We start from the raw sequence: 25,985 nt of genomic DNA on the forward strand, positions 1-25,985 counted from the left end.
GACTTGAGTCGCCACGATACAGGTTGATGTTCATAAAGCACATGACGTGGATCGCACATCTGTTTAGAACGTTCCGCCTTGCTGGTTACATCCCTGCGGATTTCCGGAGGTGCAATGCCTGCCAGCAGGTGGAGGGAACTGGTGTTAGTTGGCCTCAAGCATCCTGTAATTATACGACCGTTGTCGTTCAAGACAGGATTTATAGACTTGACATGTGCCGATCTTCCCCAGACTGGACAGGCATACTCAGCGGTTGGGTCGGAGAGACCCAATGCAGATGTTCGCAGCAGGGTGAAGCGGCCCACTGCGAGGATGTTAACTTCCGCAAGATTTTATTGCGGGTCGATACTTTGCCTTTGGTCTTCCTAACATGTTCCTTTATGTCAGGGTACGATCTAATTTTTTCACCAAGGTAGGTAGGGTACTGACAGCTTGCTCCAGATATTGCCCACTCCAAGCTATGTTAAGTTTTCTGGTGGCGTACTTGTTCTTTAGGTAAAACGCACAAACTTAGGTTTTTGCAGGGTTCGCTCTCAGATGGTTTGCAGTGCAGCAGCATGCCAGCTGCTTGAGGGCGGTCGTGATGGCTTCTCGATGTTTTCGAAGCACTTATCTTGGTATGTAATGCACAAGTCGTCGGCAAATAAAAATCGCTTTGTGTGCGAGTCCATCGGTTGGTCGTTGAATTCAATTCATATTAGTGTAAATATTAGACAGAAGAGGTGAAAGTACACTGCCCTGAGAAAGACCATTCCGTTAAAGTCAAACACGGATTCTCTTTCGGTTGAATTCAACGAAGAAGCGTCGGTTGCTGAGCAGGACGCTCATGAACTTGGTTAGTGCGGGGTCATCCGTCATGGCCAAGATGGCGATTGAGTATAAAACGTTCCAACAGCTTAAAGGTATGGCTCAGAAGGGAGATGGGACGGTAACTTTTTTCCAGCAAAGCCTGGTTTTAAAAGTACAATGACCCTTGAATTTCTCCACACTTTAGGTATTCGCATTGTAGCAAGGCAGTTATTAAAGAGCTGGAGCAACCAATCCAAGATGTTTGGGCCAATATGCTTCAGCTCCTGAGTGAATGCATTGTCAAGACCAATCGCTTTCCCATTCTTTAAGCTGTTAATGCTATGCCTGTTGGCAAGCTCGTCATCGGAAAAAGGCTTCGTAAAGCACAAATTCTGTTGGTCTTTCTGGCGAATCTTGGACTTCAGCTGCTTTGGAGCATGTGGTGCTTAACCATTTAGCAACAGTTGCTGTGCTATTTAATTAGCTGTGATGTTGCAGTGCTGTTTTGTCGGCTTGGTTTTATCATTACTCAGCTTTTTAATAAGGCACCAGGCTTTCCGACCATTTCTGACCATATCACGGTCCTCCACAAGTGCTTGCCAGGTATTTTGCCGTTGTTGCGATATGACAGTGATCAATTCCTCCCCAACTGCTATAGTTTCGACAGCAAAGGGGTTGCTTTTGTACAGAAGGATGTACTTGGAGTACAGATCATTATCGTGCGATGTAATGCCTGGTATGTAGTTAGTGCAGCAGCCTCTAGGAATGTTTCCGCGGGATGCCTGACATAATATTTCTGTGAAACGTGTGTAGTTATGGGGGAGGGGAGCAATGCTTTGTATTTGCTGTTCGATCTCATTGATGAATCCCTCCAAATTGACCTTCTTGGAATTAAAACGACGAAGGGAATTGTAGTTGAACGGATGGCGGCCTTTACTTCAATTCCGATCGGGCGATGTTGCGTCTTAGGAATGGGATCAAGGACCATCTTCGTGCAGAACGAGGGGAGTTTGTGGCTAACAAAGGCTAGATCAGGGTTATAGCCCTCCTTCCACCGCCCGCTATTAAATGATTTTGGCAGCTTTGCATCGTGAACAAGACTCAGCTGGCTTGTTTCAGCCCATGACTCCACTGCATCACCATCAGGGTTTGATTCGTTATAGCTCCAGGTTACACTGTGGCTATTGAAATCTCTGATAACTACTTGCGGCTTGGAGGCAGGTAAAGTTGGCATCAGGAAAGAACTTCCCGGCGGTTTGTAGACTGATGTAATCGCCACTCCACTAAGCTCGATCGTCAGAGCCTCGGTGTTATTGTCATCGGGGAGAGATGTGGATTCGATGACAGTTCCAGCTTTGACAAATATAACGCTTCAGTACTTCTCATGTGGGCGTTCAACTGCCAGTGTCATACCACATATTTTTGGTCGGTTGTTACTGGAACCGCGGTGTGTTTCTTGTAAACACAGGATGTCACAATTGGTGTTCTTGCAGATATTGGCGAGGAGATGTTCCTTCCAACTTGACAACCCTTTAACGTTCGCAGATATTACTGTTAGCGCCGGTCTTAACAAGCGATTTTCACTCGTTGCTAAACTCAAGCCCAGTGCAGCTGAAAAAACAATACGCTTTGGAGCGACTTTCACGCTTTACTAAACTCAAGCCCAGTGCAGCTATATATAAACGTTGCGTTTTTGAGCGATTTTTAATTTCACGCCCAGCTCAGATCAGTGCAGCTGTAGTGTAAATGGGCCTTCACGGTGATTGAATACCTGTATTTTTCTTAGCGTAAAAATATAAGTGCTCTTCTGTCATGGACGTCTATGACGTCATAATTGGATGCCAAGGCCTGTAAGGCTGACAACATACGATTGGTAAATAGCATAACTAATATTTATTTGGTTTGAAACCTGATAGGTGTTATTTACATACAAGAGATATCTTTCAGAGATTACCAGCCCCAAGTCCCGGAATTGTTTCTCATTCTAGTGCAGGGGTATCCAAACCACGGCTCTTCAACCAGTTGCGGCTCTTACGTTAAATTTTTTTTTTAGTTTTTAGGTTGTGTCAATTCCTGTATGCTAAAAATATTAACTACTTAAATGCAAATTAAAATAAATCGTTTTAGGTTTCCAGAAATATTTAGCATACACGCCGCGAATCCACCCTGATCAGAATCTTATCTCAATTTGAAGGGCCAAGTGAACAGATTTTAAAAACTTTAACAGTGTAATGTCAGTGATTTGATATTAGGAGTTATTCACTGGCTCAGCTGTTTTCCCGCTTTTGAATGAAGTAATGACAAGTTACTGTTTCAAGTAATTCAATCTTAGACAATTCAATTGCCGAAAAAGCCTCTCGGAAACAAAGATGTCAATCACAAATGTTCCCGTGGACCGCATCGCAGTCCAACAACAGATCCACGGACTCTTTATTTGCCGCAGTCTTATTTCGATGGGATAGAGATGAGAGCAAAAATATATTTTATTTTGGCCCGCGATGAAATCGCCCGGTCACTAATTGGTAATCGCAGAATAGCTTTTCCGCAAAATATTGTGATTTATTGAGAAAACAATGGGGTTCGCGTAAACTTCTATGACGTGCGAAGGTCGAAGTGAATAATGTTCCGATGCGTTATATATGGTTTCGATCAGCGAATGGTTGCGAGCAGATTAACTTACTTAAGATAACTGTCTCACAAAACAGACTCAAAAGAATTAACACGGGTTAGGTTCAAATTTTAAAACAAGGCTAGATAAATCTAAAAATTACAGGTGTAAAAACTACATTTCAACTTCCTACATCTTGATTTGGCTTTACAAAAATTAGGATATAGTTCAGCATAAATATAACAAACATAACCTGGCTGCAATCGACGTTGCTAATCATTGTTGATTCCTCCCAAAACAATCTCTCAAACGTACTGTAGTTTAGGAAAAGGCCAGAAACTGTAATTGAAGCAAACCGATTTTCTTAATATAATGATCGTAAAAGTTATATATAACTCAAACTTATATTTTAAGCTGATAACTTTTCATCAAATATTTAACTTTGGAAATCACCATACGCTCAAATTTAGCATAAATTACTTAATGGACAAACTAGTGGTACAAAAAGTTTTTACAAGGTGGTCTGTGGAGATTCGTACGATATATAGGTGTAATTTACTTTATTTGCATTCGTTATATTTTTATTCTATTCTTTTATATATATATATATATTTTTTTTTTCACGCTTTGCTAAACTTTTATATATATATATATATATATATATATATAAAAGAATAGAATCAAAAAGTTTTTTTTTTTTGTGAAAATCACTTTACCCAATGACAGAGTGAACAAAAACTGAAATGGTGGATAATTCCTTCTGGCGTGACGTACATTTTTGATAGAATTGTTTAATACAAAGTTTTGCAACACGGTACGTTTTCGTAACGTAGGGATACTTTTCGCAACGTAATAAATCAGTAGCATATAAATGTTTCGTCTTGAAAATTTTGCGAAAATGAAGGGGATATTTTGGTGAAATTTAAGGCGTCTTTCGAAGATGAATCAAAAATAAACCTTCAGTAGCTAGTGAGTTTTTCAATATTAATCAAGGAAATATCAGGTATAAAAATCTTACCGCCCAATATTGCGTTGTGTTGAACTATTGGAGTCGTAGCTACAATTATATTTCGACCGAAACGATTGTTTGGTAAATCGTCAAATGGCAAGGTATAAACCCATGAACCAACTTGGAAAGAAACAGTTCGGCGATACAAGTCAGGAAACTGCGTTCTGGAAAACCTGCAGAAAAGTTCGTTTTTGCTATTTGTTTGGTAACTAATTCAGTTCAAGTCAGCATTGAAATAATGTATCCATTTTGTTTGTAAATAACATTTTCCCATTGGTTGTCAACGTTTCAACGGCGGACCCTTTTGCTTCCTTGAAATAACTTGGAACCACATATTTACAAAAAACCCATCAGAACAGGTGCTGTACCTCATCCTACGAAACATATTAAATATCCCTAAATGAGATATTTGCAAGCAATATCTCTGGAGTCTGGAAGGTTGAAGCTTTCTGTATCAATAGATTTAAGGCCACTAGATACTCCAAGAGAATTTCGTACGCCACATTTTACATTTAAAAGGTGGACAGTCCCCTCGGGTTATCCGACCCTTTGTTAAAACGAATTTGAATTGGATTATTAGCGTAGATTTACTACAAACTGAATTTAATAAATACATGTAAAAGTGTGTGTTGAAAAGCTGTTTAACTTCGTTCAGGTCATCCACTTGGTCAAATATGAATCTGGGTTTCGATTGTCATTTTGGTGCGTTGCTCAGCATGATAAATTAGTTAGGTTTAAAAAGAATGCATATTGAGATATCCGATCGTCGATTAGTTGCTCTGCATGTTGTTTATGCGTTTATTTGAGCTAGATAACTGTTTTGTGGTGACAGTGCGAGTGTTCAACCACGTATAATATGTTTAAAGTATTCAGCGACACTCCTCCTTCCCCGTTTATTCTAGAACTTAATTGATGACAGGGGCGAAACCATAAGGGACGATATACCCCCTAACTATATAATTTGTCTTTTTTACCAATGTAAAGAATACAACGTAGACATGCCGCCCTAACTTCTCAAAACAAAAATCAAAGGCCTGAAAACATCTTTAACGAGAGGAAGGAGGTAGGGGCGAATGGGCGCCGCCGTTCTTGCATATGCGAAAAACTATTTTTTTTTAATTCCAACATTTTGCGCGCTTCGCACCAGTGTTTGATATTTTAAATATGAACACAACCTCGAGAGCACAAAGTCATATTTTGTATTTCATTATACACTACAGCTTCTTCAAAATACAATTAGTGCTAAGTTTATGTAGTATTCTAGTTAACGCCCTTTTGTAGGACTGTAAAACGTTATTGCAATATATGCCGTTGTATTGTATGTAAAACCGTTTAAACTTGGCAAAATCGCTTTGCAGTCATCTCCCTAAATGTGTTTAGACACGATTTTAATTGCACATTTGCACAGGAGTTCGACCTGGAAAATGAAGTTATTCAAGGTTAAATATAATTTTCTCATTCATGATTTTAAATTTTTTTAAATAACTTTCAAGTGTTGCTTAGTATGTGCCTAAGATTGCCCTTCGTACAGCAAACAGACGGAAATGTGTTGTGATTAATTTTCCTCGTGTTTTCGCACTGAAACTATTAGGCCTATAACCGTATTAAAAAATACCTGCAACGCAAATCGTCGTTGTTATAATACCTTCAAAAATGAACAGTACATGCACTTAAATTTTTTTAATATTCCAACTGAATAACTTTAGTTTGAATATGAATTTCAAAGAAGTTCTATGAATAAGTCTGACAAGCTAAACGTTGCTAACTCAAACTAGAAGAATGAGCAACATATAGCCTAGAAAGGCAAACAAACTAACCTAAACAGATTGTTTCGACTTGTTTTGTATGCTTCAGTTACGTCTTCGTGCCAATAACGTCGAATTACGCCGCTTTTAGAAACCATAAAGGTTAATTCAATTCCAGCTCTAAATGAAAACAAAATATTGACTAACTAAATTAACTAAACAGAAACTAAAATAAATTAAGGTAAGAACCTTGATGAGTTTTGGAACTGTCTGAATTCGGACCAAATCGGATGTAATGCTGCTGTGAGAAAAACATCAAACAAGACTCCATCTATAATTTCATCATTGCCTAATAAACAAGTTTTATAATATTAGTTATATGTGTAGGGTACACCGGAAGCAAAGCAGACTAACGGAAATTTTTTGATCAATGATCAAGACATGCTAGAAAAACAATTAGTCTCTGGTTCCGGCCATACCGGGACCGTCGCTCTACCAACTGAGCTACACAGGCTTAGAGGGAAGAGAGTTGAAACACAACCATGGCACCGATGCTTGCTACATTATGTTATACCAATCTCCACTGTTCACAGCTGTTTGTCGTGCCTGACATTATACCAAGTGCGACAACCATGTCGAGAATTCAATACAATTTCTCTTTATAGTGCCACCTGATTCCTCTATACATGAGAGGTGCCCAACGTGGGCGGTACCGCTCCCTTGTAGGCGCTGGCGAGTTACAAGGGGGCGTTTTGGTCTTTGTCTCATTTGGGGGGCGCTGAACGCACATAATGGGGCGTTAGGTAAAAGCACTTTCTGCAAAATATCATTAACTGTTTACATAAAAATAGTAACAAACAGCACTGTAATATGTAACATTGAGGCTTGAATAGCAATTTACTGCTGTGAACGTAGTAGTTTTCTACCATTATTAGCCTAACTCCTGACATAATAGGTGGCTGTTTTATGTAAGACTGTTGGTTGTTGTGGCGTTTCACCATTTTAAATCAGACATAATGTTTGTTTATTTAAAGTCTTGGTGCAGAAAGTTGACTTTTTCCTTGTAATAACATAACCTTGAGAAATAATGTTTGTATATTATAGGAGGTAATCTGACGCTGGTCTAGAATCCTACCACAGCGAACATTAGTTGGGTTAGGGTGCGGTTTGGCGTTTGGGGAGGTTAAGCAATATTGTTAAACAATAATACATAACCCACCATCAACCAAACACTAACGTACCCCAAATGTTATGCGTTGCTTTAATAATTGTTTCAACACTTGAAGGATTCTAGACCAGTGCTCCGCAGCCGGTGTGCCGCGAGACCATGCCAGGTGTGCCTTGAAGTACCCGGGGATGTACTTTTTAGTGATCAGTCAAATTAATGCGAAAAATGTATATGTCATCAAGGAAGGTAGTTTGATCTTATGCAATAATGCAGTAACTTTATGAACTCTCCATGATATTTTAAGCTTTTCCAAAACGTATGTTTTAGTATCTATCGCCGGAAATCAAATATCAAAATGTTTTTTTTACTGACTAAACTACCAGTAACCACCAGGAGTACAAACATCTAACCAATGTTTTCAAACCTTACATGAAAGTAAAAAGGAATAAAACATCATTGTAAATATATTATTGACATTATGTGATCGTAAATTTGCTCTTGGCAGCTGGGTCCAAAAATAAATTAAACGAAAACGTAAAAAGCACCAAGGCCTTCTGCATCAGCTATTGCAAAGGGGCACAATTTTCAGGACATAAAAAACATTTCCCGTCGTTGCACACCACATAAAATAATTTCAAAAAAACAAATCATAAAACAAAGTCAACGTTAAAAGTATATTATGCTCAAAGTGGCGTGTCTCCCCTAATAATCGGACGCAAGGCACGTGAATTAGTTTTTTGTTTGTAAGTCAATGTACAGTAGGTATAACAAAGCTATGTTTTGGTTACAGACGTATTATTGGCTTACACTTGATTGTTCCATTGTCCCGTCCTAAGAGATACAGCTTTATCATGTCCAACTGATTAGTATTAAGCAGCATATCCATCTCGTCTTGGTTTCGGGATGTGCAATATCGCCATTGGTTTGGAACACTTACTTTACTCAATGTTAGGGAACAGATTGCAGCATTGCGACTGAGTCTTGTCGCGTCATTCGCCATTAATTGCTTTTGAATCTGCAACAAAAATTATAGCTAACTTCACGAACATATTCAAACTGTTGCTATCAGGCAAAATATTAATCAAAATATCTCCTCTAGAAAATCGTCAAATCTTTTCACAATTTTTTGAATGGTTATTCACTCGGGTTTTTGTGATATACCAGTGTTTCTCAACCGAAGTGATGTTTATAATCTTGAAGGGTGCAGAGATATATTTCAAATTCTTTTGGATTGCAGTTATTGCTCGGTATAACTTGTGGTACAATTTTTGGTGTACGATTATAGAATACAACAATTCAAGTAGCTTTTTCTACCTTGTACACAGATCGCTGTATGCAGCTATAAGAAGAAAAAATTACAAGGGTTCCGCAAATAATTTATGTTTTCTGTAGGGTGCCACAAGACTAAAAGGTCGGAAACCACCGTGTAATACACTAAACTTTTATGGTCACGAATATTTTTTAAACTGAAAAGGGTGTCGCGAGAACAAAAATGGTTGTGAACCACTGCCCCAGGGTTTACTGGCCTGTAGCCAGCCATGAAAAAAATAGGGATGACGTCACCAAAGACCAGACGCCGTAAAACAATATTCCAAAAAATACTTGTTGTTCTTAAGCGAAATCGTGCACAAATTGTCCTAAACCAAATCCAATAGCGCGAAGCACGAAAAAAACGTTTGGTATAGATTTTGACTTTTAAGGGTACATGGCGCATTGGGCAATATATAGGCATACCATACGTCCTGATTTTGGCGAAACAGCCCGATTTTGGGGGCTTTGATCTGCCGTCCCGCTGAGAAACCAAAATATCCCGCTTTTTAGATAACAATTATGTAGGTGCTTTGTAGAAGTTTATGAGGCTGCACCCCCAGGGGCCTTTGCTTGGGGGGCAAAAACCTGAAATATTGCGTTTTAGTTCTTTGTAGCTAACGACTGCCATCTAGCAGCAGAAAAACTTTTATACAGAATTCGTTCATATTCGCTTGCTTTGTCCAGCTTGTAAAGTGACGAAGCGACTCACCGCCTGCTGCGCTTTATTGTCCCGCGCGTGAGACTTTCATTGTGCCAAGTGGCACGTCCCAAACTGGGCTCGTGCGACTTGCATTTTAAAAAGAGGCTTCTCTTTAGTAAAGTGTGTGTTTAGTGTGGGGCCCGAGTTTAGTTTGTTGAACTCCTGACTTCAGTTTTAAGTTGACTTGACAGTTGCGTGCGTATAACTCGAATAATTTGGTCTTAAGAAACAACTTATTTTACCGCCGCAAATTTAAATGCGAAATCTGGTGGCAACTCCAACATATCAACACCAGGCCTACACAACTTAAAATTGTGTGTTGATATGTTGGATTGGAGTGACATACTATACAGGTGCAAATAGCAAATATTCACCAAATACGATTTTTTCAAATATTCTTCAAATCGTATTTCATCGTATTGTCGCGGTAATACAAAAAGAGGTAAGGCCGTGAATAAACTTTCACATACTGTATACAATTAACGCAGGGAAGCATTTCGAGTAGGGATGTTCAAGGCAGAATATCGGCGACTCATTTATAATGCTTGCTTTCAATGCGGCGTTAGCATTTTTTTCGGGGACCAATAACTTTGCGATAAGCTTCGCCTAATAATCAAGTGTCAATAGGGTGTATTTACCGCCGCAAATTTAAATGCGAAATCTTGAGGCAGTCTACGCCTCTCTGTTAGCACCTGTTGTGCATCTTGCTCCAACCAGCATACCAACATCAGGCCTAAACATCTAGCAAAACTTTCGATTGAATAGTTTGCGTATTGAGCACATAATAGTGTTTTTCATATTGTTTGAAACTACAGATTTAAAGCCTGTTTTAACAGTGATTGCTCGGACCAAGCCATGGTAAAAAATTACCGATTAAAAGTTTGCAAAAGTATAGCAAACCATAGGCGTTAAACCATTTTTAGTCTTTAAGAGAATGATAATATTTGATTTTCAAACACGTAAGCTGGTCAAAATGTAATAAAATGGCCTTACGCATTATCTACGTAAATTCTATTTATCAAATATATGTTTCGATCATTCCCCAAAATCTACGCCATATTTGAACCCCTTTCGCATCAAAGAAGTTAAGTGGGGAAGTTTTCGGCCCATATCTGTTTTTGCTTGCAGAAACAAGTTAAGGAAAATGAAAAACAAAATATATAATATAAAGTACACAATACAAAATATTAAAAAAAAATTAAAAAAAAAAAAAATTAAATTAAACCCTGAAAATATACCCCCTGGCAAAATATACAACAACCGCACCCCCGTCTAGTTTTTTTTTTGTTTCATATGGTTTGCTATGGTTTGCTATGGCATGTTTTAGACCGATTTTTGTCCAGAGCATTATAGAAAAAGGGTGCATCGTCGAACTTTCAAATTTTCAGACATGACGTAGAGTGGTATGAAGGTGCTATGTAGAGGTTTATGAGGCTGCACCCCTAGGCGCCTCTAATTGGGGGACAAAAAACAAAAGTGTGACGTTGTCGTTTTAGTTCATAACAGCTATCTACTCCCATCTAGCGGCGGAAAAACTTCAATGCAGAATGCTTTCATATCACTTGCTTTATTCAGCTCGCGTCGCGACGAGGCGGCTGCTGGCATCAAGGCGGCTGCTGGCATGCGCCTTATTGTCCTGCGCGTGCAACGTTTTTGTTCGAAGTAGCTTGCCTAGTAAAACTAGGCGCATGCGACTTGCCTTTTATAAAGAGGCCTCTTTAAGTAAAAAAACTTATTGCTCTTACAACACAACATATTTTACCACCGCAAATTTAAATGCAAATCCTTGAGGCAGTGGACACATCTCTGTTAGGACCTGTTGTAATTGTTGCACCATTCAAACATATCAACACCAGGCCTAAACAAATATAATTATACAAGGGCCGCAACAACAAAAAGCTTAAGTTTAACGCATTTTTAGCGATGACGTTACAAAGCTACGTCATAACAACGGCGTCATAAATAAATAAATATTAAGAACACTGCGTTTATTGGATTTAAATTGGCAAAACTATCAATATAAAAGGTGGCTAATTAGGCACATAAACGTGTTTTGCATATTGCTCTAAACTCCAGATTTAAACTCTGTTTCAACAGTGATTGCTCGGACCAAGGCATGGTAAAATTTACTGAGTAAAAGTTGGCAAAAGTATAGCAAACCATAGACGTTAAATCATTTAAAGAGAATGATAATATTTGCTTTTTAAACATGCTAGCTGGCCAAAATGTAATAACATGACCGTACGCATTATCTACGTAAATTATATTTATCAAATATATATTTAGATCATTCCCCGAATACTAAGCCTTAAAGCCACAAGATAAGTGGAGAAATTTTCGGCCCATATCTGTTTTTGCTTGCAGAAACAGGTTAAGAAAGCAAAATATAAAATATGTAATATAAAATATACAATACAAAATATCAAATATCAAAAAATAAAAAAATAAAAAAAAATTGAAAAAAAAATTGAAAAAAAAATAAAAAGTTAAATCAATAAAAACTTAAATTAATTAGAACTATTAAAAAAAAAATATGTTTCTAAATTAAAAAACACCTAAGCCCTGAAAATGTACCCCATGACAGAATATACCAAACCGCACCCCCGTCTGGTTATGGTGTGTTTTCGTATTCTAGCAGGAAGAGTCTAAATTGTATTCCGGTCGATTACAGCGAATTAAGAAGTCAAATATTTCGCGCAAGAAAGTTCTCCTTTATTTATTTTTTTCAGTGTATATTCAATCAAGTTAAAAATACAAAACTATCTGGATGAATAATGTGCCGAAAAAAAAAAGAATACAGGCGAAACTCAATAGCACATACTTTTCACATGGATAGGGCTTGCTGCCTATGTTTTATCCTACACTATTTTGCAGTGCTTCGTCATCTCCTATGTTTTTGTTTATCTATTGGTATACGTACCTTTCGTCGTAGTAATCTACTTTATCGTTAATTTGTTCTCAATTTCAGACGTTTGGTTAAGGACAATTGTAATCTGTGGTGAAACAAAACTCTTCCTCTAGTTTTTCTCGGAAACAGTGGACCAGCATGGTCCTTTTTTCTACTTAAACGTGCAAAGGATATACAAAAATAGGAATATACTGCAACACCGTCATGGCAAAGTAATGTAAATTGCATAGCACCAAACAGAGAGATGGCCTGGGACTGCGAAGTGCATGTGTCTCAAATAAGCGGCCCGTGATAACATTTTGTTCGGCCCGCGACCCACTTTGAAGCTGAAAATATTTCTTTATTTATATAAGTTTAAGTTCCTTTGGCCAATAACAATTATCCAGCAATGAAAGTAAAGGTTTCTTAAGTGCATTCTTATGTTTATTGACTTGTTAATTTATGTAATCATGTAGTGTAAGGTGGCCCAACCCACAGACCACATGTGGTCAGCGCCATCATTATTTGTGGCGCACGAAATATTGTTTAATTTTGGGATGGCCAAACGTTTTCTCTTTTGCTTCAAAGGTGCAATATAACCGTCCGATCCCCATACAAAAAATATTAGAATTATACAAATAAAGAAGGACGGATTTAGGGGTGAGGCATAAGGCCATGACCCCTTCAAATATTTCTATTTTGTTAACTTATCCATTTAAACTTTTCGCACTTCGTGCAAACCTTTTCAGCCAAAAAGCGCCACACATATGATGGTATGTTGTTTTGCTAACTTCGTGTAAATCTTGTTTGACATTTTGGTAGCTCATGTTTCAGTGTTCGCTTCAATTTATCAAATGCATTGCATCGTGTAGTTCCTTATGAGTTCAATGTTTTATCTAGATCAGGGGTCGGCAACCTTTTTTACACTGCGGACCGGTTAAAAACTGAAATTTTGTCGCGGACCGGCCTTAAAAACAATAAATATCCAGTAAAGGAAATTTACAACAATTTTTTTCAATGACCTAATTAAAATGCATGCGGTTTTCGAAAAATTTCCATTGTTTATAAGCATTGTTTGCATGATTTGATTCTATTGCACTTTGGGGTGGGCACGCTTGAACATCAAAAACAAATTATATATGATCCGTTTTCGATATATTGTGTGTACGAGGAGTTAAATTTTACAATAAAAATGCATTTTTGGATGTTGTAAACGTGCTATGTAGGCTAACTCATATGGTCACCTCACAAGTGCTTGATACTTGGGATTTTTTTTATAATACCAAATCAACCATAAAGTATATTTCAACGAAAGTTAATGTGTTTTGAATATAAAAATACATTTAATAGATTTTTAGTTTTTTTTGTTTTTTTTACGGCCTTTTATGTACGGTTTGAGTTTTGTTTTGAGTTTTGTTTAAAATTTTTTTCTGGCAACCCTGCTACGGACCGGTAACGAACTCCTAGCGAACCGGCACCGGTCCGCTGACCGGCGGTTGCCGACCACTGATCTAGATTATATAAACGTATTTTTTATTTCTACGCGGGAATTCCTTTACGCCCTCCACACAAATTTTTGCTGAATGTGTTTAAACTCGATTTAAGTTACTTATTTTATGATGTTATATTTCTCGTCATATTTTAAAGTTGTTAAGCCAACTCAAACGTGCGCGTTGTAAGAAGAGATACAAGAATCTGTTGAGCTTAAGGGGCGTTAGTATAAAAAAGGTTGGAAAACACTGTCATAGCGCGTGGTAAATACAGTCGTTGTCAGACCAAAATGCTTTAGCGATGGGCTTACAACGCAAGTAGGAATCCAAGGCACGCGTTGGTGTTTTGCTAGCTACCATAAGGAGCAGTGAATGTTTTGTTTTAACGTAGTTAATTAAGCATATGTAACAATAACGAGAGGAACAGTGTTGCTATGATTCCATTTCCCGTGGGTAATTATCGAAAAAATTATTTACCACCTGATTTGCGCGAATTTGAAGACGCCCAATATATCGGCGTACAAAATAAATAAATAATCACGTCAATGTATGAACTCGCTTATGCTACAACGTACAAGGTTGATGGGTTTCAGTCGCTGTTTTTTTTTATGAAAATTTTAAACGCTGAAATTGTTCTTAAAGTATAGCCTAATGCAGGTAGTAAGTATTGGGAGCCACACTTTGTTTACACCAACTGCAATAAAAACTATTTTAAAATATTTTTTTTAACTTTTTTAGGATAAGGAGTGGCTTAGCAATTATGTTTAGTCCGAATGAAATACAAATACTTCCTTTCGCAGATTTATTGCAGCTGCACTTCCGTACTTAAGAGCGCGCGTGTTGTATCAATCAAAAAAGTGTGATTATATTTATTTCGTAACAAAAGAATAATTTAGAAGACTGAAAATTATGCTTGATTCAGTAACAACGTATATTATTGCAAAAATGGAACAACCAAATCTGACTTAATAAAGGAAAATGCTGCAATAAAAGACTATACGTGTAGATTTCTCAGTAAATACCATCAAGTTTAGACTGTTTGTACGTAAATAGTTTACAATTAAATCTAACAATGCGGCGCCCGTGTTAGTCCCGGTCCTGGCTTTAACTTAAACTAAAGCCCTTAACTTAAATGGATAACTATGCAATCTAGAATGTAGATTTTTTTCATTCTTTTTACCAATGTACAATGCTCTTCGTCGTAAGTAGCATCATATCTTCGAGTACGAAGTTCTGAAGAGTATTTGATGTTGGCGTGACCGTATGAGTTCGGCAAAACCATACCCAAAAAGAACGGAGTCGTTGCAATAGGCGAGAAATAGTATGATCCGTTCGAAATAAAAATCCGCTTCTGTAGAACGATATACAAGCAGCTTTTAAAATATATTTAGACGAATATATATTAGAATAACAAATATCAAACATTATTTTAAAGCACAGCGGTTTACACACGCCGGTGGGATTTATTTTATTGGCCCAGGAAATATTGCCATAATGAAGAAAAACATATAGTTAACATCTTGTAAAATAAAGGAGATACCCCCTAATAATAAAGCATGACGCAAAATGTGATATCCGATCGTCCATCCCTACAGTTATACGGCCCGCGACCATGAGGCCTTACATGTATATGTATACGGTGAACCGACGTTTTATAAGAAAAGTGTGGTGACCCTTGTTTTAAAGCAGATATAGATTATTTTGTCTAATATTATGCTAGAGTTATTGTTCACATAAACGTATTTTAGGAAAAATCTTTATTCGACCATTTTAACTGTTTCCACGAATAATATTGTACGTCGAGCAGGGAGCACCAAGCAATTGTCCCCTAAACGTTTTATCAATTAAATTATTATGGAACAAAACAATTAAACAGCGTGATCGGTAATTTCCTAGTAAAGTTCATTTTGCGGTAAAAAAACGTTTGTTAATTCTGACCAGATAAATGTCACGGGTTTACGTTACTTAAGTGGTAAGACACGCTTAGTCAAGTGTCGTGTGCTATAATGGATTATTTAGTCGTACCACTTAACACAACTTTACACTCTGGTAGCATGTTAAATAGTCACGATCGTTTTTTAGTTATGGACTGTAACATGCGACCTCAAACTTTTATACAACGTCAGTCGAGATTATATCCTTTAAAGTGCTGCTCCTATTGTGGGAAATCATTTAGGTAAACTCTACCAGACACATTTAGCGAAAAACATTCGAGGGACAATCATCGCCATATCTGTGTTACATTGGAGGCTACATGTTCTGCAATCACCGCGAAATGCAAAAATTGCGTAATAAATTTCTATATAAACGTTGAGGTTTGTGTAACAGTAAGTGTGTGTGCTCGCTTCTGGTGCGCTTTAGCGGGCTGCTTCCCTTGGGACTTGGTGGAGTAATCGTCGCAGAACAATAGGGGCGGCGGCGTCAAACTATACACTTGCCTCCAACGGACGCGCGAGCGACTTCCCACAAAACTCTTGACGTAAAAGGGTAAAACGTTTATAAACTTTTATACTGCAATTACCTGCATGACCGTAAAAATTAAGTCAAGGACATTGCCTTGGTAAAAATTTCATGTAACAAACTTAAGACTTTTATGTTTAATGTCTTCTTGCAGTATGTTAAACAACGCAAAAGATAGCGTTTTCCTTAACATTTCGTTCATTAGACAGCGTACAATAAACCTAACCAAGAAAAATTGCTGTTATTTAGTCCAAGCCAAATGCCTTTTTACAGTCTGTATAACTACGCAAAATTTAGGCAGAGTTTGCAAAATATCGCCTTTATTGCAGCAGTTTGGACACTAAGCTATAAATATGTCTGTGTAAAACGCAATTCAAAATGATAATAACAGCACATAAGTATCTAGACGACAACACTGAAATTAACTTCATTTTATGGAAAAACTTTCTCTTTTTTATTTATCTTTTATTTTGATAATGTTCATAATATGTATCCTCAACTCTGGACACGAACAGCAATAATCGGCCATTCCTATCATATTAATGACATTGGTGTAGTTCAGGGATTAAATGTTTACCAAAAAAATAAATGTTTACCTAATCTGTGTTGTAAATCACTTCAGTTTAAACCAGGAATTCCCAAACATAGGATCAATTCGCGAGTAGGCATACTTTAACTTGGCTTTAACAAACACGAAAAAAAGCAACTAAAATATTTGTGATTATTCCTTGAAAACGTAAAAAACATAATAAACTAAAATGGCAAAAAAGTAGAAAACTAAAATGCACATACAGCAGTTTGTAAAAGAACGCCTTCCGGAAAAATAATTGCTGCTGGAACGGAGTAAAAATGTTTGTGGTACGCCCCCATTTCACCGGGCCATTCCGCTTTCTCCTTAACGTATTTAATCTAAAATTCTAGTTCCATAGTTGTAAACTACCTCGTAATTTACCCTCGTGTTTCCCACGATAATTTATTTTAGACTTTTTAGACGCCCCGTTTTGACGTAAATTTATGACATCCTTCAATTTTCACAAAAATAATTTATCGTTACGGTAAGAAAATTAGTTTATTTTCACCCCCATCGCAGACCGTCAGCGTTTGGGTCAATATGATCGCAAAAATGTGCACACTTTATGTGATTTATGTCCATGTTAAAAAAATCCTAAGAAATATTATTTCAGAATATGCGCATGCCTATTACTATCAAGTGGTATAGAAATTTGCCAAAGCGAATTTATGTTGTAGTTTTGCCTTGTTGTGTCCGCTTTATTATATACAATATATACATTGTCTTTACGCTCACCGCGGCAGACCTCCTTGGTTTAACCACAGTCATCTTCGGTATATTCCTGCTATCTCTGCCACTTTTTGTCATGGAATAAACTGAACACCTTGACACTACACACAACGAACGGCAATTACTCGTACTACATTGGTATCTTTTTTTCTATAATTATATCTTGGTGGAAACGTTCTCTTTTGCTCTTCACTTGCAGTTTTTACTCGAGTTACAACCAAGTTTTCGCAATGCGCAAAGTAAGCACTTATCATTTTTTATTCAGACGATGTGGTAAACCCAAAAAGTTGCCCACTTCAAAAAAAAAAAAGTTGCCCACTAAATTCCTTACCTTTCATTAGCTGTCTTATTTCAGCCCGTCGAATATTTTTGCTTTTACCCTTTCATTACTCAAAACAGTAATTTTGGGCAATCATACAGAAAACATGCGCAATCCGTAGGCTACCCACGCTTTTCGCATACTGCATTATTAGCCGCAGCCTAATGTGAAAAGGTGGTTGGTTAAATTTTTTCCTCCAGGAGTTCATTTTTTTCTCATTGACCCTTGCTATTGTTTCCAACGCTTTGATTTATCTTTACAGTACTGTCCCATAGAAATAAGAAGCATGGGTATATTCCCCCTTGAATGGGTGCATGGTAGCTATATATATAGGTAAGTCTAAAATTAGGTGCATGGAGATCGTTCAGTTTAAGCTAAACGCGAGCTATTAGAGAAAAAACATTAGGAGTTTTTTGAATCAGCAACAAGTAAATACCTCAGCACATCAGTTATGTCTATTAATTCTTGCAAAATAGATGTGTTCTAAATTGAACCTCTAAGCTATATACTACGGTAATTGTTACATCCCAAAATTAAGCAAAATGGATCATCTTTATGTAACAGCATATAGAAAAATAAATTGCAGACCAGTGATATTTATAAGGATTTACCATAACAAAACAACGGTTTTGGAGCAATGTAAAGTTTTTGCCTTTTCTGTGTGTCAACAGCCAAGTACTGCGTGGAGTCGAACACTATTAAATACAATTACTTCCAAACGCTATAGTTAATGCTCTGCAATAATATAGCCAATATAGCATGCCCAATTGGACATTGTAAGGCAACACCTCCCCTTTACAGCAAGATAAACGCGCTGAAAGTTTTGTGTGGTGCAGTCAACCAGCAATGTTCATCTTTACATATGCCAAATCGTTTTTATTTGCCCCAATGTTTCTTTGAAGTCATTGTTTCGCGACACAGTCGCGACCCAAAATTTGGTCGCCGTTTGATTTAGTTCAGTCGCCGACTACAATAGGTTTCTATAGTTAGATTTATTAGGATTAGTTCTGGGCAAGATTTTTACGAGAATTCGTTCGCAAAAGATTTGCTGTTATTCCATCGATTAGTACTTGAGTCGCCGAAAAAAAATTAAGTTAATTCTAAGGCAAACGTTTTGAGAAATCCAACTAACTTGTAAATTATGTAAGAGTTACCAGACATACAAAAAAGAGTTGTTTGGACACTTCTGTTTTTGTTACCTCCTAAATATACTAAAATATAATAAAAAAACACACACACCAATGGAACCATTTAAAAACTACGATGAGTGGATAAGCCAAAAATGGTTAATAAAAATCACTTAGTCAAGGATGTTGAAAGCCGAAAATGTTATTCAACTCAACTTTTTCGCGTTTCCAGCAATTAACCCGACTTCAGTTGTATGAACAGAGTTTTCGTTGGAAAACCGCACGCTTCAAAAGATAACCTGAATTATGCCGTCACATGACAAAACTTGTGACGCCATATGTGGAAAAATATGCACCGCCCCTGCACCGCACTAAGGCAAAAGTCACAAGCTGAAGCGCACTCGTTCCAACTGGAAAATCATCTATGCAGCGTTTGATGTAGGCCAGGCTACATAATTCACTTAATAAGTGCCATAACCGTTAAATTCATTCTTACCCAATCAGACAGGGGTGTGATGATTTTCCCTTTAAAGCTGCTTTCTTCCTTTAAACGTGCCATTCTAGTGCGTAGTTCTTTAAAATTTAACGCGGTGTCTAGTGATCCAATGTCTAAACTACAAAACAGAGCAGTTTTTATTTCAAGTTAGTTTAGGCAAAATTTAAACAAAAATAGATGAAACAACAAAATGTTTCGCATGTTATTTAAACGTTCTATTGACTGAAAAAGTAACATAACCTAAATGTAAGCAAAAGAAAAAAATAAACAAACCAAATAGTTTTACGCAAATATATTGCAATAAAGGTCCAAAACTGTAGGCGGCTTTAATTAATTTAAGTTTTCTATAGATATAGTGTGTTAAACATCTCTAAGTTGCTTTGCAAAAACTTGCATGCTAATAAAAGTATCAAGTTTCGTTCTACATATTCTCACCTCATGAAGTTTGGATTAATTTTTGCCCAGTCGTAAATATCTTGGTAATTAGTTTTCATCCTCGGGTGAAACATAGTATAACCATTATCGGTAACGATAAAAATGTATCCGTTAACACCAACGCTGTAAAATTAAAAAAACGAAAATTTCGATTAGCACAAATATACCACAAAATTTGCTGATTAAACTTTAATGTCTGTTCAACTTATGTATATTTTCAGTGATATGAAGTTTATATTCACTGGTAGGATTCAACCGATCCTCAGCGGCTTGCGCGAACCGTTCAATAAAAGTGAAAAACTTTCAAAACAGGTTGCTGGCCAATATCCAGATCAGATCTCATTATCCTATTTTTAGTTGCGTTTTGAAGAATACAGAGACAGACTTCCCTTTTTTGTGTGGAACTTTTTTTTTTTGGGGGGGGGGAATTAGTCAAAATCCTATTTTTTATTCTTTTTAGTTTATAATACACGAAAAGGAGTTAATATTACCCCAAGAAGTATGTGGAGACCTAACCAAATAAATATATATTTATTTCGTATGCTACACTTTCCGAACCATATAGCTCCTATCTAATCGATAAAACGTGCAGGTCAAACAATGTTACGCCCCGTCTAGTCACCCGATGGGCCGGTGGAGAATTAGCCGACAGGGAAAAGAAGTTGTCGATCTCAGGAATCAGAAGGCTCACTCTCAGAATAAGTGTCCCAAACTGTTTTATCAAAAACGGTATTATTTTTGTCAGAGGAAGAACAGCCGCCTTAAGGCTATCCATAATGACATTATTGGCCTGGCGCGAATAAAGCAAGGTGAAACATTTATCATACTTTTGTCGTGAACGAATGTAGTTGTAAAGGGCCTTTTTTGTTCCGACTTGCACGAAAACATGAGTACATGTTCCAAGCTTCAGATTAACCTATGCACAAATAGGAATAGGAATGAACCGTTCAAGGAAGCGTACTTGAGGCACGAACCCAACCAATTTCTGAGCAAACAGTGAAGCGGACTCTGGTGAGCTAGCACCATCAAAAATTTCACAGGGAAGACACAAGGTGACACCAAAATCAAGATCAGCTGAGGAAAAGCAAAGGTCAGATTTAACTGCTGAACGGATCTCTAATAAAACTACAAATAAATTACTGTAGCAATGTCCGGATTATCGTGAACCCCCATTTGGGGCAGGATGTTGTGCTGTGGTGGTAAAATTATGTTTGGCTCCTAAAATGTTATAAAGATCAGCCCAGACCTGTCAAAAATTATTTCTCCAAAATAAAGTGGTACTATCACAAGAAATCAAAACAGTGAAGACATCACCTACTAAGACGCCGTCACCCAATTCAGAGACTCCGTGACAAATTTTTGAAAACTACTAGATCCATTAGCTAAACAATTTAAAAAGTTAACCTTGTTGTGGGTCAGTTAGCTCTGGAGTAAAGTTCACATTATCAGTGAGAGAAAGAGCATTGATCTTGGCTCGTGATAAAGCGTCTAATACATGACAATGACGACCATTTATAAATCTAAACTATTTGCAAACTGCGCTTTAAAGGTGAAATAACGCGTCTGGTGTGGAGAGAGTATTATATTCACCATAAAAAGTGCTAAACAAAGTTGTATGACCTGTAACAAGATTAATTTCCCGCCCTTCTAAAATGAGAAAAAATGATACACAGCAGAACAAAGGCTCTTAGAATTTTTCTGGCGTTATTTCATTATATGTAACCTTACAAATATAATTGAACTTAGCTTAGGGTAGACAATATCATGCAAGCTTATTTCTTAGACGGAAAAATCAGGCATTTTAAAGAATATTTTAGCTACAGAACTAAAATCTTCTATCTTGACAAAAACAAACCTATATTTTGTGGAACTACTCCGCGACAATGACAAAAGTTTATAAGTTTCAAATGTTACAGACAAATGCAATAAATCTCATCATAATCATTATGAGGTAAACAATAGTCAATACGTGAATTTGAATAAAGGATTTCTAAAATATTATTGTACTGTTGTTAATATGAAATTTAGTAGAATGTCTCTTCACTGATTGCTTTTTTGCTTACTTCAGGTTTGCCAAGTTTCAATTCAATTCGCAGGTTTTGACGAACTATAATTTTATTTCATTTTGTATTACTGGTCAAGTGGTGACATACAAAAAATAAACGTACAAAACTTTTCACTCGTCAAAACTTTTTCACTCGTTTTAACAATATTTAAAAGACATAAAGCTGGTCGGAATATGACCAAAACCCGATAACATAAGACGCAAAACCCGACAAAATAAAACCTAAAGCCATCGAAACAAAACCTAAAGCCTTAAAACAGTTAGGAATAAGCATTTTTACTTGAAAAAGCCTGTTTAAATTGAGAAAAGCTACCCTGTTAATGAACACTCTGGTTAGTAGCTGCAATAGAAATTATATAGGAGCTCTTTCGTAGTCTGATATGGCGGTGACAGAGGTAAAGCTTGGGGCAAGTTCTATAATCCTTTCAAAACCAGACCTTAATGTCCATTCGAAACCATTATATAAGACAAAACATCGCTGGTATGGCATGGGTAGTGGCATTAGCAAACAAAGTGAAGATTTCACAAAACTATATCGGAACAATAAAAAACGTTCCATCAAAATGAACAACAAGACTGGACAGTTTGACTGCCCTTGTCAAACTTTTCGTGCAAATCATAACAGCAACCGCCCTGCCATGAATACAAACTCGCACAACGTTGTGCCTCTGAAATCGGGAACCAATTAAAAGCTTTAGAGATCACTTAATACTTTTAAGGTCTTATCAGCGAAACTTAACCACAAATATACTTTAATGCGACGTCAAATTGTTAGCTGAGTTTTACAAAAAACACATCCTTAATAAAATTAGAGGAATGTGCCCCAAAAACATTGACTTAACCGCTTGACTAAAGGACTCGTTTGCTTTGCTCGTAAGTGGCAATAGCAACTGTTGAAAGGCGATGCATCAATTACTTCACACCCAATTTACAAATCTCGTTTCTTCTGTTGCCGGTGAGTACGAGTGAAACAAAAGTTACACTAGTACAGTGGTTCTCAAACTTTGGTCCACGGTCCTTTTCGGGTCCGCGAGACAATTTTTTTGGACCCCGAAGTACCTAACAAAAAATCAACACGACGCTCCTAAAGGAGAAAATTTTTTGTGCGATAAACTTTTCAGGCAACTTACTTTTTAAAACCAAGCTTAACCAACGCAATAAAAATAACTATGCCGGACAGAAGAAAGAAATCCAGACTCATGCTTGCATGCTTCGAGATGATTTGTGCATTGTGACGTCATAGTCTTGAATTATGCTCATGAGAGTGGGCAGTACGGTCACGGTTTTTTAAACTGTTCGTGGTTGCTTCACTCAAATAAAGTGATTATTTAGAGGGTTCACTGTTTCCGTTGAAATGTATATATTAAAAGCAGAGGCAGCGTGTGACGCAGTTTGGAACTTAACCACTTCCATAATAGTCGGCTTACAATACTAAATACAGTATTAACAACGTGTTATTCTGTGTGTTTTTTTGAATATTTTTAATGGGCCGTGAGCAATTTAAAAAATTGACAGGGGACCGTTGCGTAATTTTTTAAAAAAAGTTTGAGAACCACTGCACTATAGAATGTCTATCCAGGCCTGTAATGAATATGCTCACCTAGTTAAAAGTCTAACTTTGCTGTTCTTAAAGCAAAAAAGGTATAATATCGTAAGCCTCTGATATATAGTATACAATTTATTCAATTACGTAACGCTATAAAATATGTGCATAATATCATAAATGAGGTTTACATATGCGAACATTCTAATGGTTAACAAGAATATCTCCATAACCACCTCTACTGACGAATCATCCAATTACTTTACTCCTTCATATACTCTCACTTGGCCACGCCACGCCTTAACAAATTTCGTGGGGCATTTTGGCAACTGACTACGAAAACTTGTAATAAATGATCCGGTTTTCCAAAAAAAGTCAGATTTTGGATGTTGGTGCACCAATCAAGTGGTTTTTTTTCAGTCTTGATTTACTACTGTTAATATGCAGTTTAAATATCTACGTTAGACAGCCCAGGTGAAATATTATACATTTAATTCATGTAGTTTTTAAGTCGTTGTTAAACCCGATATATATAATAACACAATTTTTATTTTACTGCAATTATGGTATTTTAAAACAGGTGTATATTTACTTTAACAGAGAATTGCAGTATAAATTTATATTTCGAAGAGCTGACAAAATACAGATAGCCTACTTACGAAATATGAAATTCTAAAAGCAATAATTACACGAAACTTACGTATTGACAGGCATTGCATCCAGCATGTCATTTATTGGCACATCAATAGCCATAACGCCAATCAAAGATGGTGAAAGTTGGTTGGAGTTTTTGTATACTGGACTTGCTATCGTGCTGATAAGACCAAGGCTCTGAACGCAGAAACAAAGGATCTTAAACAAAGGGTCGAACGATCGATAAACTTTAACCAAAGTTTAATTGTTTTTATTTTTAAATCAGGTAACAATTTGCCATAATTCGAAAAGCATTCTAAAAGTCAATTAGCCTAAAATATTGTGGTAATGCAGCGATAGAACGTACGACGCCCTAAAGACATATGGGCTGAGACATCCTAGAAACATTAAGCGCGAAAAAATTGAGAATTTACTAGTTAAAACAGGGATACCGTTTGGGTGCATGGCCTTCGTCGCGTTAACTAATATTTTGGCAGGTGATATTTCACCCATTTTATAAAGGTATTAGTCATTTTTATGAGATCAAAAAAATAACATACTCGGCATCTTGTAGGTGCATATTTGCATTTCTTACAATTATTCAAAACTAAGCTTTATAACTAAACTTTATGACATGACCCAATGCAGTCCTTGTCGTCACCATAAAACGTTGACCATGGCCACTGGCCAGGGTTGGCAAAAAGCCAGTGCAACTGAACTGGACAAATGGCCCAACTTAGCACTCAACCAACATAATGTAACAGACAATATGAAATAAGCTGGATCGCTAGTACGGGGCCATGGACATTTGCCAATTCCTGTAAGTTCTTTGCCTTTCTGTTGTTATTCAATAAACACAGATACGTTTAATACAGGGGTCGGGAACCTTTTTAGCTGAGGGAGCCATAACAGCAAAATACTCTTCGTTGTATTTCCATAAGAGCCATATAATGCTTTTTCAACATCTATAGTTATAGGTTGGAAAAAATAGCAATTTAAACAGGGGTTTATTTTGTTCGCATTTAAAAGACGGCACATACTAAGCACGAAAAAATCAATTAGCTAAGTTTGCACAACTTTCATTACGCATCCAAAAGCAGGTCCTTTTGGATATAAGGAGATTCCATCAAACGGGATAACAGTCCCGAAAATAGAAATAGGATTCGCGCGAAGCGCCGAAAAATTTACTACTTGTGTAATAAAAAAGAAAAACAAAGTTAGGAAAGCGGCCGTGGATGCGTACAGTTTTATTTGAGATCATGCTGAGAAATGATGGCTTAGATCAGGGACGTGCAACCTGCGGCCCGCGGGCCAAATGCGCAGTGTTGTAAACAAGTCATTTTAAAATGACTTAAGTCCCAGTCAAGTTATTTGTAAAATAACTTAAGTCCAAGTTAAGTCTTTTTGAATAAATAACAAGTCAAGTCCCAGTGCAAGTCATCAGTTTCGCAAGTCAAGTCCCAGTCAAGTCATAATTAGAGCAAGTCAACTTCAAGTCATCCCCCATAAAAATAAAACGTATACTATTAGAATTTTTAAACTCGCATGAATATGAACAATAACTGAACTAAAAAATAAGGAAAACGGAACATATAGCAAGTAATTTGATTTTTGTGCAAAAATTTGGACAAATAGCTCAATTTTATAAATAAAATACTTAAAGAAATGCTTTATTTCAACCCAAGTCATTTGTTCAAACTAAAGTCAAGTCAAGTCATTTGTCCGAAAAGACGTCAAGTCAAGTCATTTAAAAACAGTGACTTAAGTGCACTTGAGTCAAGTCATTGACTTAAGTCATTACAACACTGCAAATGCGTCCCGCGGAACCAAAATATGTGGCCCGCGGTGTGCTTTGGTTTTTGGCCCGCACCACTAAGCATTCAGGTAACTGTTAAAATAT

At 37.0% G+C, this 25,985-nt stretch overlaps 1 protein-coding gene across 1 annotated transcript in view; it reads right to left on the minus strand.

The window, feature by feature from the left end:
- Positions 1-25,985, minus strand: part of LOC146148625 (voltage-dependent calcium channel subunit alpha-2/delta-3-like) — a 101,334-nt gene that overhangs the window by 23,342 nt on the left and 52,007 nt on the right. Inside the window, exons 13-21 of the mRNA XM_083388080.1 lie at positions 24,153-24,283; positions 19,845-19,967; positions 19,410-19,527; positions 14,888-15,058; positions 8,127-8,334; positions 6,401-6,500; positions 6,224-6,331; positions 4,416-4,579; positions 3,651-3,736 (exon numbers count right to left, since the gene is read on the minus strand). Coding sequence (XP_083244206.1) covers positions 3,651-3,736; positions 4,416-4,579; positions 6,224-6,331; positions 6,401-6,500; positions 8,127-8,334; positions 14,888-15,058; positions 19,410-19,527; positions 19,845-19,967; positions 24,153-24,283 — 1,209 coding nt within the window. The remainder of the gene's footprint in view (positions 1-3,650; positions 3,737-4,415; positions 4,580-6,223; positions 6,332-6,400; positions 6,501-8,126; positions 8,335-14,887; positions 15,059-19,409; positions 19,528-19,844; positions 19,968-24,152; positions 24,284-25,985) is intronic.

The sequence above is a fragment of the Ascidiella aspersa genome, chromosome 4, assembly GCF_963924565.1.
Source record: "Ascidiella aspersa chromosome 4, kaAscAspe10.2, whole genome shotgun sequence".
Classification (NCBI taxonomy): Eukaryota; Metazoa; Chordata; class Ascidiacea; order Phlebobranchia; family Ascidiidae; genus Ascidiella; species Ascidiella aspersa.